Below are 13,924 nucleotides of genomic sequence, written 5' to 3'. Positions count from 1 at the left end.
TCCGCGGGGAAGTTCCCTAGGAAATCCCCCAAGAGCGTCCGGGGATATTCTCGACACTGATGCGCCAGATCTCCTCCAGAATTCACCTTCTCGGTGTGTTTCTGAAAGACTCAGAGTAAGAGGCAGAGGCGTCAAATGCTGGATTATTAAAAGACTGAAACCGTTTTTCGCGAAATCTACAAATTTTAAGCATTGCGATTGCGATGGATAGCTCGAGTAGTTTGAAGGCGGAGAACGAGGCGCAGCCGAAGGACAAAATGCGGAGCTACAGCGTGTTAAACACTTTGTTTCACGAGACGAGGCAGGAAATCGAGCTTCTCAACAAACAGATCTGCGTAAAGGACAATATAATCGCAGATTTAAAGTCCAGGGTCGGGAGGCATGAGAGGATCTGCATGACGATGGGAGACGACGAGCGGGTGTTCCTCGGTCCCTCCAAGTCTTTGGTGGAGAGTTTACTGAAGGAGCTGTGCAAAATAAAACAGAAGAAAGATGATCTGGAGCTCAAGGCATCCTGTCAAGCAGAGGTAAAAAACCAGCAGCTCCAAAGGAAGCTTCAAATATGTAAAAAGCATGATTTATTTCTGTCATTTTCAGGAAAAAAGTTGGTTTCTCATACTTTCTTCTTTGTGTCCCCCAAACTAGGAGATCCAGAGGTTGAACCTGCAGCTCAGAGAGAAAGATCTGGAGCTGGAGAGCATCAGGTGTCAGCCGGACCACGACAAGGACCAGGAGATCCACAGGCTGAGGACAGCCCTGGAGGAGAAGCAGCGGGCCGAAGCCACCAGGACCGTGCTCTGCACGTCGCTGGCCGAAGAAGCTGACCAGCTGCGGGGTCAGCTCAGCGCCACAGTGAGGGTGTGCCAGGAGCTGCTGGGCAGGCTGGAGAAGAAGGGAGGAGACGGAGAAGAAGTGGAGGAAGTGTCCCAGCAGCAAAAAGTACAATTTCATCTTATTTTATAATATTTTTGCTCAATATATATATATATAAACAATATAAAAAATCAATGCCTTCTTTGCTCTTTTTGAGTTATTTATTAACCCCTTTTTGACTTTTTATTCCAGACGCCCAGCTCTTCTGACCTAAGTGCTGCCAAATCCCAAATTCATCAGCTTCAAGAGGAGAACCAACAGCTGAAGCAGCGCGTAGCTTATGTGCGTTTGTATTTTTGATTTCAACAGATTTCCCCCTATATTTCAGTGCAAAATTTTACTTCCAACCAAATCTGTTATCAGCTGCACACACAATTTCTAATGCTGAGCTTTGCTTCTTATTTATTTCCATTGTTTAGGTACAGAGTTTGAATTCTCAGTGGCAGAAGTATGACTCAAGCAGGGAGGACTACATCCGAGGGTTGTGTCAGAGGCTGAAGGAGAACACCGGGCAGGGCTCCGTCAGCTCAGTGTTGCTTCATCAGGAGATCGCCAGGCTCAACACTTTACTGGAGGAGAAAATAAGAGACTGTTCAAGGTTGGAGAGAGAGGTGGAGGAGATAAGGAGGCAAGGCCAAGAGCGAATCCAGACCTTGGAGCAGCAGGTTGGTATTAATGTAATATTAGCACATTTAAAGTGATCGTAATCGTTTTGTGAATTTTCAAAGTTGTTTTGTTTTCCCCGTAAGGTTTTGATTTATACAGACGACTTTAAATCAGAGCGAGCCGACAGAGCGCGTGCACAGGGTCAGATCGCAGACCTGAAGGAGCAGATTTCTCAGCTGAAGCAGCAGATCCACAAACAGGTGAGGTGTCAGATCGTCATTTAGATGCTTCTGTACAAGCATCCACTCATTTTTTTACTTATTACAGCCACGTGGCTTGACAAGGTGTTTGTAAATCTCTGCAGGGAGCAGGCAGAGACCTGGGTTCTGTGTGCCGTGTTCACATAGGACACAGGATCTCCTCGAGGCGAAGTAAGGACTCCTCAGAGCCTCTGCTAAGGGCTGCTGCTGAAAGGCCGCCGCCGCCTGCAGTGGACGCTGCTGCTGCAAACGTAACAAATTGGAACGAACTCCCAGGTCTGTCGGAACTACAGTGTCCGCACTGCTCCGCCAGGTTCAACGACACAGAAGCTGCAGAGTGCATGAACCATTTTGAAGAGTGCGCCCGGCTATAAACGAAAACCAGTTTTTGATTCTCTACTGAACACTGTAAAGCAGCACTACAATGCAGGAAGCAACCTGGGTGGAGGTTCAGATTAAATAACTGACATCTTGAGATGTGAACATAACCCCAAACTTTCCATTTTGCAAGAGAAAATGAGTTCATGGTTTTAGATCTGTACAAACACCCAGACAGAGTTGTCCCATGGCACTGCAGGAGATTACTGTGTTGGGGAGAGAAGATGCCAATGCAGTTTTTAAAATGTTATATACCTCAATGTCAAATTACAATCTTTTTGCACTTTTTTGTTATTTAGCCCAAAAAAAAACCATTGTGTTATCATAATGCGATTAAAATATTATTGATGCATAAGCTTCTTACTTTGGGTTTATACCTAATTGTTTATGTGGTGCTATTGTTAGTGTTTCTTTAAGTAAATATATTCTTTTAATGACAGATTTAAAAAGTCTAACTATATTAATATTTATTTGTATTTCTCATTGGAAAAGAGTGATTGTTTCAGTGCAATGTCTTGTTTTTATATCCAACTTAAGCCATAAATGTTGTGTAAACATGTATTTTTAAATACATGACAGGCAGAAATAAATATTTCAATCATTTTTAAAGCAGTATATGTAAATAATGCATCCAAACTGACATAAAATCATTTTTAAAGACTTAGTTTTTTTCCTGTAGATGTTATTTTTGTAATAAAACATGTTGTTTCCTATAAATATGATCTATTGAAATGTAGCTTTTGATTGTGTGGTGCATTTTTCATCTGAGAGATAAATCTGCAGCACGTAGCTTCAACCACAGATCGTGATCCGACCACAAAAACGTTGGTGCTACTTCATCTAAGTTTGTGTGCATGTGTTTTAAGCATGTCACGTGTGTGTGTGTGTGTGTGTTTGCTCGGTGGAAAGCCCCATCCCAGTGTTGCCTGATTAGGCACGCTGCACTGTGACAGCTAGATTCCCAGCTGTTGTGTTGCAAAGGTGCAGAGAGGAACAGCTAAAGTTAAACCCAAACCTCAATGACTGTTCTGTAGATAAGTGGGTGAATACAACACCGTCCAGTTTAGCTGCTGAAAGTATCGCTTTGAGGCATCTATAGTTCAGTTTGGTGAATCAGTTGTCATGGGTTTTGTGTTGTAAGCACAGGAAGCTGGACATCCCCTACTTGAAAAAGGAAGTATGCAGTTGCACTGCATGGCAGAGACTAACAACTATAATATTTTTGTGAGTGTATATGTGTAATTATGTATCTGCTGATTTCAGGTCAGATAAGACATTTATAGTAATAAATGTAGAAAACCAGGTCACTTTTTTATAAAGCCGAACATTCATGAGCTACGTAACAAACTATTGCTTAATTCTGTAATTTTTGTTAGGTCACATTAAACTAAGTGATCCTTGTTAAAGTTAACCCTTTAAAAGGGCTCTCACTAAGATTCTTTTGTTTGTTGTATTTTTTTAAATTACATTTTTTTCTGGTTCACATGCTTTCCACCATGCACTATGTAGGACTGGAGAAATCGGGTCAGAGAAACAAAATACAGAAAAATACGACAAAGTGACAAATTTTTCATCTAAAATTATTCAAAAGGGACAATGGCAATTTTTCTATATTTAAGCAAGTCAAATGAACTGGTGGCTACATTTAATCTTTTTGCCTGAGAAAAGTATTCAGTTTCCACCAGCTCAAAGTCAGAAAGTAATGTATCATTAAGCAGAATAAATAAACACCTTAATAGAAACAAATGCATACAATAAGCTTACCCAGTGAAGTGAGAAATAAAAAATGTCAACGTTGACTATCAGAAAGTTATTTCTTTCCATTTGAATCACTGGTCTGATCATTTATCGACAAACTGGAACAAAGAAAACAGTTTGGCCTTTTACGGTTTCATGAAAACGTGCTTTAATTCCCTCTGACAGATCCTCTTTTAGTTTTATAGTTGTGAATATGCCCTTTTTTAAGTTGACTCTTGAATCTAGATGCCTGGATGATGGAACATTAATGTGCACGCTCAGGCCAGCTGACAGGCTTGACTGGACCCAGGACAAAATATTAGCTTAATAAGCATTAATAATATAACCAGCTAGCTTATGTTACAAGTAGGGCTGCTCAATTAATCGAATTTTAATCACGATTACGATCTGAGTTTTGAACGATTATAAAAACAAAACAAGCCGATTATTTGCTCCTCCCACTTGTGCTGCCCCGACTTGCAAATGAAGCGCTCCTCCTAGGGTGTTGCCAACTAGGCGACTTTGACGCTATTTCTAACAGCTTTTCAGACCCCCTTCTTGACTTTTTAAATCTTAAAAGTACCTAGCGAACACCTCAGAAACATCTCTGGTAACCCTTAGCTACTTTCTGGATAACTGTCGTCGACATTTCCTGCAGGTTAGCTAAACACTCCGCCTGCTCTCCGGACCGTTCTTCAGGACATTAGGAAAGGGAATGATGCAGTGATGTCAGTCGCTAAAGAAACGGCTCTCAGATAGTGATGGGAATTCCGGCTCTTTTTAGAGAGCCGGTTCTTTTGGCTCAGCTCACCAAAAAGAGCCGGCTCTTTCGGCTCCCAAGTGGCTCCTCAGATTTTCTGTTGCGTAGAGTACATTTATAACCAAAATAATGCTAAACTATATGTAAAATAATTTACTAATGTAAAAAAAAGAAATATATCAAATGTTTATAATTTCTATGGATTTAATAACTGAACACTTTAACAAATCTCCACTTTCCGACTGCTGGCGCTCATTTTCTCACCGTCTTCGTCGCACTCTCCTCCCTCTCGCTTGCCTTTTTCCTCCTCCTCATTCCTGTCTCCCTCCACTGGCATGTGCTCTGCTGTGTATCTGTCTGAGTCTGATCCTACCTCTTCCCCGCCCCTACTGCTCTGTGTGTGGACAGTCTGGACACACAGTTACACATGTTGACCAATTGCCTGTAGCTTTCACCAAGGCAGGGGGGGAGGGGGGAGGGGACGGCTCCCAATGACGAGCCGGCTCCCGTCGTTCACTTCAAAGAGCCGGCTCTTAGAGCCTGTTCGTTCGCTACCGACACATCACTACTCTCAGAGTCGGCTCTGTTGAGTGAGTGAGTGACACACACCGCACCTGCGGACTCCTGAGCCACTAAAAACAACTAAATGTGCGCGTGCAGCGTGCTAAACACACGTGCAGCTTGCCCCGATTGGTGTGTGACCGGGTTGGGGGGTGGGGGGTGCAGCTGTGGTTGGGACAATTATTACATTAAAAGATGGACCTGTAAATGAATAGTTTATAAATAAGGTAGAAATAACTTCCTGATAACTAATAACTAATCTCTCTGAGGACACGGTGCTAGTGCACTCTCCTACAGCACCTTGACACGACTAAATAAATGTTATGCAACATTTTGTGAACATCAATTTATTCATCAATTTATTTGCATTTATTTGTTATATACTGTATAATTCTTGTTGTCAGTATTTGCAAGATATTGGTATTTGGGTCTGTACTGGTTAGACTTAAATGAGTTAAACCAAGGTCTATAGCCCTTGGGTCATAAACTATGAGCTATAATTATGTTGGCAAGGGCGTCAGTTTGTTTTCAGAATTGCTGGGGACAATAACCATACACTTGAGTGGGGTTTAAAAATTGCTGGGGACAATAAAGTAGGCTAGCACAGGGGTCGGCGGCTCTGTAGCCGCATGCGGCTCTTCCATCCATCTGATGCGGCTCTCTGTGCTTATAAAATAATGAATGAATATTTAAATAAAAAGCTTTATATTTTACTGCATTAATTTTACATCTGTATGCTAATTCCAAATGTAAAGATTGTCTGCGTAAACCTGAACAGGTCAACCCGGTCTTACTGTGAGACCGGGTTGACGCGTCACGCTTGTGCGTAATCATATGCGCTTCCTGAGCTGGAGGATGTCAGATTCTGGGATTCTCCTCAGACGGCTCCTGGATGCGTCGCCACATTGGAGACAGGAACAAGCACTATTCAGCCAAAGTTTCATAATCAGGGAACATTTTCTAAGTGACAAATCTCTCTGAGAGACCGGGTTTGGAAAACTCTCGCTTCAGTGGGAGGAACCTTCCCGCATGCGCTCTGGTTCTGAGAGCCTGGATTTGTATTCTGAACAGTCTAAACATGTTTTTAAAAGAAACGTATGACAAAAGTGGCACCTGCTCAGTAAAACCACCAACAGGGTGAAAAATATCAAAATATTGTATAGGCAGAGACGGGCTACAACTTCTGGATCATCTTTATATAAATCGTTTTATGATTATCTTCTTATGAAAGATAACTTTGACGTACACGAGCAACCAGGCGCGTTGCAAGATTTTCAAAAGTGTGGGAGATGTTGTCTGTGCCTAAAATAATTTGATGTTATTCACCTTGTTAGTTTAATTTCCATAATAGCGGAGCAGGTGCGAATTTTAGACGCGTCACGCACGTCTCCGTTTTAAACATGTTTAAACTGTTCAGAATACAAATCCAGGCTCTGTCTCGTTAGATTGGTGTAACTAAAGTTTGTACTGAATGAAACTTTACATTAAACCATGTTGAAAAGAAAAGGATCCGATTAAATTGTTTCCCCTCATTTTACAGTCGGTACAGCGCATTGCGCGTGGCTCTGGGGTTAATCAAGTTTAGTTGTTTCTCTTTGCAACAATCTTCACAAGAAGGCAAAACAGTTAAATGGCAGGTTACAGATATTTCCATTTGACTGTATTTTGATGGATAAACTCAAGGATGCTGGCTGTTTTGAAAGAATTACCCCGACGCACACTGATGCGCATGATGAGCTTGGAAAAATGTTCTTTTTATGAAATTATTAAACTTTGGCTGAACAGCGCTTGTTCCCGTCTCTAATATGGAGACGCATGACGCATCCAGTCTGAGGCAGAACAGCCTCTTCAGCTCAGAGAGCACCTGTAGAGACATTTGATCACGCACAAAGTTTATGTGGATCAAAAGCGGTCGGGCCACGGCAGGTGAAACGTTCCTAGCCTACATGAAGTGAAACTGTTTAATTGTAACATTAATATGTTACTGGACATGCTGGTCTGGTTGGTTAGACCAGTGTTTGAAGTGGAAAACACACACACACACACACACACACACACCAATTAAAATAATGCTGATGGACTAGAAGACAGGTGATGGTTTTATTTAAATGATGATCAGGCTGCTGTAAAATGTAATCTCCATCCACATCCAGACAGAATGATCCTCTATTCTATTTGCTCTGCTCTTCTCTGGGCTGATGTAGCTGACGGTGCGCGCGCGCCTAACGGCTGTGGTGCACATTTTACGCATTTGGAGAGATGGGCTGGATGCTTTGCTTTTACTGGAAGATGGTCCACTTAACGCACGGGTGTAGACTACATATTAATGACAAATGAATTGTTACTCCCCTCGAGTCTTAATAAAGCTCAACTTGTTCTTTGGTTTTTACTGACATTTATTTCGGACAGGAGGATTCTTCGACATGTCTTAACATGTAATGATGTCCAACCACAGCCGATACAATGCCGTCAGAACTAAAAAGAAATACAAACTTAAATGAATATTCTTAATAAAGTCCTTAAGCATTATATGACGAACATGTCAACAAATAGATCAATAAAATACACGTTACACTTAACACTGCGGTAACTGCACTAGAATATCACGCAAATCTACATAATTTACATATACAACGATAATAAACAAAAGAAAACATTTACCTCATTGGCCTCACTCAAAGGGAATAAACTTTAATCCGTACACCGTGAGGTAGTCCAAAAAAGGCACTCTTTATTTAACTTACTGCAGACGTACAACCTCGTGGCTCGTCTCTTAATTGCTTGCTGAGTGTGCCAAGAAAAATGCCCCCTTAGCAACAATGGATGGAACTATAGAAAAGGTTCCCATCTAATTGCACAGTTAACACAAATACACATTTAAACATATAAATCTAATGAACAGAATATGAATTACTATTGAAATATTATTTCTCAATCTTTGAACTACTAATTGTTTCAACATTAAATCCAATAAAATGAACTTAAATGCTAGAGTTGCCTTTGACGGCAGCTACACTCCCACCAATCACTTGTGATTTTACCCATGAACTTATGAAATGTACACTAATCTGCTTCTAACAATGTCACAGTTTTGTGTATAGGTCTGTCAAGTAGAACTGGTTTACTCAGTCTCTTTCCATGATCATCTAACAATGAGTCACTCATTAACAGTTGTACTTTGCGTATTCATCCATATTCACTCGGGTGTATGGCAACAACTTTGGCCAACTTCCAGTCGTTTCTCGATGCTTGGTCATCTTGTACGATCACTGTTACTCTGGACTTGTCAAAGACAAGAGAGCAGTAGACTTGTCCTGCTTCACTGACAGCTCTCAGGTACATACAAACACCATACCCTGAAACACTTGCGTCTGAGAAATGGTGAAGCTCGTACTTCTGAACTGTTTGAAAAACTCTGGGCAGGTAACATCTGTCAATCTTGACATCTGCTAGATTTTTTAGATCCAACAACCAGCACTCCCACCGTGACTTCAGATCGCTTGCGAGTGGTTCGTCCCAATCTGCTTTCTCACGACACATCTGCTGTAGTATCTGCTTCCCAAGTAGAACAAAAGGTGCCACAAAGCCAAGTGGATCGTAAATGGAGGCTACTGTGGACAACACTCCTCTTCTGGAAAGTGGCTGCTCATTCACAACTACTCGAAACTGGAAATGATCCGAGTCAATGCACCATTTGACACCTAGGGCTCTTTCAATTTGTTGCTCGCCCAGTGACAAGTCTTTTCTCACTGTATCTGCACAATCTTCTTCCGGCAGCGAATGAAGTACTTGCTTACTGTTTGAAACGAACTTATGAAGTCGCAAGCCTCCTGTGCTGCAAAGTTCCTTTGCTTCCTTCACCAAACGAATTGCCTCATCTTCTGAGTGGAAACTGATAAGACCATCGTCCACATAAAAATTTCTCTCAATGAACCTTATGGTAGCTTCACTGAACTTGCCTTGACCTTGTGCAGCAATATACTTGAGACCAAAGTTTGCACAGGCAGGGGAAGAAGCAGCTCCAAACAGGTGTACGCGCATGCGATAGACAGATGGAGTAGAGTTGAAGTCTCCATTGTCCCACCACAAGAAGCGAAAGTAATCTTGATCTTCTTCTCTGACTCTGAATTGATGGAACATGCGCTCAATGTCGCACATCACTGCAACTGGACCTTTCCGAAATCGACACAGGACCCCCACCAGAGAGTTGGTTAACTCTGGCCCTGTAAGCAGGTAGTCGTTCAAGGAAACTCCTTCGTACTTTGCTGAACAATCAAACACCACTCTTATCTTGCCAGGCTTTTGTGGATGATACACCCCATGGTGTGGAATATACCAGGCAGGGCTTTTGTCCAGGTCTACAGAGGGAACTCTTTCAGCATCACCACGCTCTATAGTCTCTCTCATGAACTCTGTGTAGTCTTTGTGGTATTGCTTGTCCTTCTCAAATCTTCTTTTCAAATATTTGAGTCTGTGTTCAGCACAACTCCGGTTGTTTGCCAGACTTGGTCTGTCTTGCTTAAATGGCAAAGGTAACTCACAGTGTCCATCTGATTTCATCTTCACTCCTTCTTCCAATATGGAGATGAACCTCAAATCTTCTTGAGAGAAGTGTGAGTCTTCCACCTTTCTTTCATTGAAATCGGACTCGAGCACCTTAATTACATCTGCGGATGTGACCACCTCTTTGACTTGTGTGCGACAGATGTATCGCACTTCTTTGACCAACTGCTTAGCTGACTGATTAGGTGTCACTTCCTTGACAATGATTTTGTGGCTACATCCTATGGCATCCCCATAGTCAACACATGGATTAGTTCCTCCTACTATTGTCCAGCCAAGGTCTGTTCTTTGGGCAAAAGGTTCATTATCTTCTCCTGCCACAACTTCTCTGGGTACCAACACTTGTGAGCAATTGTAACCAATGAGCAGGCCTACTTCACATTCAATCAGTGGAGCGATTTCTTCAGCCAGGTGCTGTAAGTGTGGCCACGCTCTTGCTGTCCTTTGTGTGGGAATATGACTCAAATTCGCAGGAATAAACTCTCTTGTGTATGTCACAGGAAGCGGAATTCTCCTTGAAGAATAGAAACCTCTGACCTGTAATCCAAACAACCGTTGACTTGGTACTAAAGTATCTTTAGAAGACATTGTCGAGAGCTTTAACTGCACACATGTCTTCTCTGCATCTAGAGCTTCTGCCTTTTCTTCCAAGACGAATGTCGTGTCACTTTGGCTGTCAAGAAGAGCATAGAGAAGAATCTCATGTTCAGGATTGCTTATTGTGGATAACCAAACTGGAATGATTGTAGATGTGAGATTACTTCTGTCACTTTGAATTACACGGTTTGATATTGCTTCACTTGGTGCTTCCTTGGGTTTGGTTTCTCTACTCTCTTTCATTTGTGGTTCCTTGTCACTTTCTTCCTCTTTCCTTTTCCTTGAGGATTTGTCTCGTTCTTCATGCAAACATGTCGGGTGTTTCCCTTTACATGTGTCACACATCTTTCTCTTTTCACATTTCTTGGATTGGTGTCCAAAGCCTAGACATCCAAAGCACAGTCCCCTGGTTTGCACAAACTTGACTCTTTCACTCAAGACCTTGTCCATAAACTTCCTACATGTGTGAATGCTATGATTTGAGTTTTCACAAAACACACATTTTTTTGTGTTGGACGTCTCTTCTGCAGCACTCACTAGCACCTTTACTCCAACACTTCTTGTCTTGGATGATTTCATTTTCTCTGAGTCACCTGCTTTGAGTGCATGAAGCGATGTTACTGGATTGCACGCAATCTTGGCCTCTCTCGCAATGAAGTCAACAAAGTGGTTAAATGTTGGAAAAGAACCATCTTGCTCTTCAATTTCAATGACCTTTCGATTCCATCTTGCTGACAACCAATCAGGTAGCTTGCTTAGCATTCTCTGATTCTCATGGCAGTCGTTCAAAACTTCAAGACCTTTAACCTGAAGCATGGCCGCTTCACATCCTCTGAGGAAATCTGAAAATTCTCGAAGTTCAATGCTATCCTTGTTACCAATCCTTGGCCATGATGTCAACTTATCTCTGAAAGCTTTGGTGATTACAAATGAACTTCCGTATCTTTCCTCCAAAATATTCCATGCTGAGTAATAAGCACGCTCTGTTCCCAACAGAAAATAACTCTCAACAGCCTTTCGCGCCGGTCCTCCAACATACTTGCGAAGATAGTAAATCTTTTCATTCACTGGGATGTTCTTTCTGTCTATCAGCATTTGAAACGACAATTTCCAATCATTGTACTTGAGAGGATCTCCGTTGAAGACTGTAGGTTCTGGTACTGGCAGGCGACTTATGTGAATGGACTCAGCTAGAGCTTGGGCCAATGTTATGGTACTATCTTCATGTTTGCTTTCTCTTGTTTGTGCCCTTGAGTTGGCTTGTGGCATATCAAACGGCTCTGCATTTGCATTAAGTTGCAAATGTGCAAACTGATTATTCGGTTCGGATGTAACATTTCTCCGTTTACTCCTTTCGTGCAGAATGTCTGATATTTCTTCATCTGAGTTTCCTTCCTCATTGTACACTTTCAGACGTGCTTTAGCAGCATTCATTTTCTTTACTGTTTCTAGCCTTTCAAGCTCTCTTCGCTTTTGCTCTAAGGCCTTCTGTTTCTCAGCATTCTCTGCTTCAAGGATTTCAAGTGCCTTTCTTTCACTTTCCATTTCCTCCATAATCTTCAGAGTTGCTTCAGTAGCCGCAAGCTCTGCAGCTGCTTCTTGCCTCTTTACAGACAACTTACTTGAGCTTCTTGATTGCCTGCTATTTGAACTCTTGGATCTTTGAGAGGTCGCAGAATTAAATGATGATCCTTTATCGCTCCAGTGAACTAATATCTCAGAAAGTTCTTCGTCTTCTTCTGCTGCTAATTTTTCTTGAGTTAGCCTTATGATCTTCTGCGAAACCGCGTCACAGGTATCCACTCTGCGGCGAGTGTCTGCATCAGGAGTTTCATGACTGCGCAGCTCATCATAAACTTGTTTCACTTCTGCTGAGGCATATTCGACTCGGTCAATAAGCTCTTTAAGTTTTGCACTAACAGGTTCCTCAAGTGCCTTTTTGCCTTGTTTTGCAACAACTTTCCACCTTTCATAACGGACTTTAAAGCAAGCTTGAAGCTTGTTCACCTTTTCATCATGTAGTGCTTGGCCCTTTTCAGTGAACCTCTTAACTCTTTGACTTTTCCTCAAACTTCCTTCTTTAGTAGCTTTACTTGTGCATGGTTCTTGCAAACTTTCTTGCTCTTCAAAAGCTTCTTGCTGCTCCACAGCTTCAGTGTTACAGCCTTCTTGCTCCATGTCACAGGCAGTCAAAGGTATAATACTGAATTCACAAGTCACCTAGGTCCACTTAAACACGTGAATGGTCACCTTATGAAGCACCTAAGAACTTTAAATTGCTTTACTTTAAAGAGTCTGCTTAAATATATGTCACCATCACTTAAACCAAATAATAAATTGTTCTTCACTTGTAGTTAAACAGAAAATAACTTTCAAAGTCAAACAAAATACTATAATGTGACCTTTAAATATCTAATGCAGTCTTAAAAATAAGCAAAACCCTTATAATCAACTTAAACGTGCCTTAATTGCAGTTACTTAACATAAACGACTAATAACATGAAGTTAAACTTTTACTCTCAACCACCACACTTCCCCTTTCACTGCTTGACAGAGTCCCTTTAAGATGAGCTAAAGAAATCTTCTCTCCACATTTAACTTGTATAAACGTGTTACTTATTTCTAGCTTAACAAGCTGCACCACTGGACTCTGGTTGCTTTATGGGATGTCTGTGTGTGTGTGTGTGTGTTTGGGTGTCTTTGATGCTTGAGAGCGAGACGCGATCTTAACCACGTGACCCAGCGCGCTGTCGGCTCAGCTTCGCTCCCACTCGGCTCCGCTCGCTCAGCTGTCGGCTCGGCTCTGCTGCGGCAGACTTCTTTCTCCTTCTCTCTCCTCCAGCACGAAGCAGGCTGAGTTCTGACTGTTACTCCCCTCGAGTCTTAATAAAGCTCAACTTGTTCTTTGGTTTTTACTGACATTTATTTCGGACAGGAGGATTCTTCGACATGTCTTAACATGTAATGATGTCCAACCACAGCCGATACAATGCCGTCAGAACTAAAAAGAAATACAAACTTAAATGAATATTCTTAATAAAGTCCTTAAGCATTATATGACGAACATGTCAACAAATAGATCAATAAAATACACGTTACACTTAACACTGCGGTAACTGCACTAGAATATCACGCAAATCTACATAATTTACATATACAACGATAATAAACAAAAGAAAACATTTACCTCATTGGCCTCACTCAAAGGGAATAAACTTTAATCCGTACACCGTGAGGTAGTCCAAAAAAGGCACTCTTTATTTAACTTACTGCAGACGTACAACCTCGTGGCTCGTCTCTTAATTGCTTGCTGAGTGTGCCAAGAAAAATGCCCCCTTAGCAACAATGGATGGAACTATAGAAAAGGTTCCCATCTAATTGCACAGTTAACACAAATACACATTTAAACATATAAATCTAATGAACAGAATATGAATTACTATTGAAATATTATTTCTCAATCTTTGAACTACTAATTGTTTCAACATTAAATCCAATAAAATGAACTTAAATGCTAGAGTTGCCTTTGACGGCAGCTACATGAATGAAAATTAAATTGGGAGTTTTTACTTCATATTTTAGAAATAAA

General features: G+C 41.5%; 1 protein-coding gene and 1 long non-coding RNA gene across 2 annotated transcripts; one reads left to right on the top strand and one right to left on the bottom strand.

The window, feature by feature from the left end:
* tnip2 (TNFAIP3 interacting protein 2) lies at positions 1-2,853 on the top strand. The gene is made up of 6 exons (XM_015964251.3): positions 1-527; positions 646-939; positions 1,066-1,155; positions 1,293-1,538; positions 1,623-1,739; positions 1,844-2,853. Exons 1-6 carry the CDS (start codon positions 204-206, stop codon positions 2,111-2,113), a joined length of 1,341 nt encoding a protein of 446 aa, XP_015819737.1. The 5' UTR covers positions 1-203; the 3' UTR covers positions 2,114-2,853.
* Positions 2,854-13,239: 10,386 nt separating this feature from the next.
* Positions 13,240-13,656, bottom strand: LOC139069737 (uncharacterized). The gene is made up of 2 exons (XR_011520427.1): positions 13,523-13,656; positions 13,240-13,336 (listed from the first exon to the last, which is right to left on the bottom strand). It is a non-coding gene; the product is annotated as an uncharacterized lncRNA (long non-coding RNA).
* Between the last annotated feature and the right edge of the window lie 268 nt (positions 13,657-13,924).

The sequence above is a fragment of the Nothobranchius furzeri genome, chromosome 4, assembly GCF_043380555.1.
Source record: "Nothobranchius furzeri strain GRZ-AD chromosome 4, NfurGRZ-RIMD1, whole genome shotgun sequence".
NCBI classification, from domain to species: domain Eukaryota; kingdom Metazoa; phylum Chordata; class Actinopteri; order Cyprinodontiformes; family Nothobranchiidae; genus Nothobranchius; species Nothobranchius furzeri.
The sequence above is the reverse complement of the archived record's forward strand: the minus strand, read 5'-3'. Positions and strand labels throughout refer to the sequence as shown.

Excerpts from the sequence above, each read along its gene's own strand:
- tnip2 (XM_015964251.3), top strand. The coding sequence starts at position 204 with ATGGATAGCTCGAGTAGTTTGAAGGCGGAGAACGAGGCGCAGCCGAAG. Across the intron at positions 1,539-1,622 it reads TCCAGACCTTGGAGCAGCAG|GTTTTGATTTATACAGACGA; the intron begins GTTGGTATTAAT and ends TTTCCCCGTAAG. Across the intron at positions 1,740-1,843 it reads AGCAGCAGATCCACAAACAG|GGAGCAGGCAGAGACCTGGG; the intron begins GTGAGGTGTCAG and ends AAATCTCTGCAG.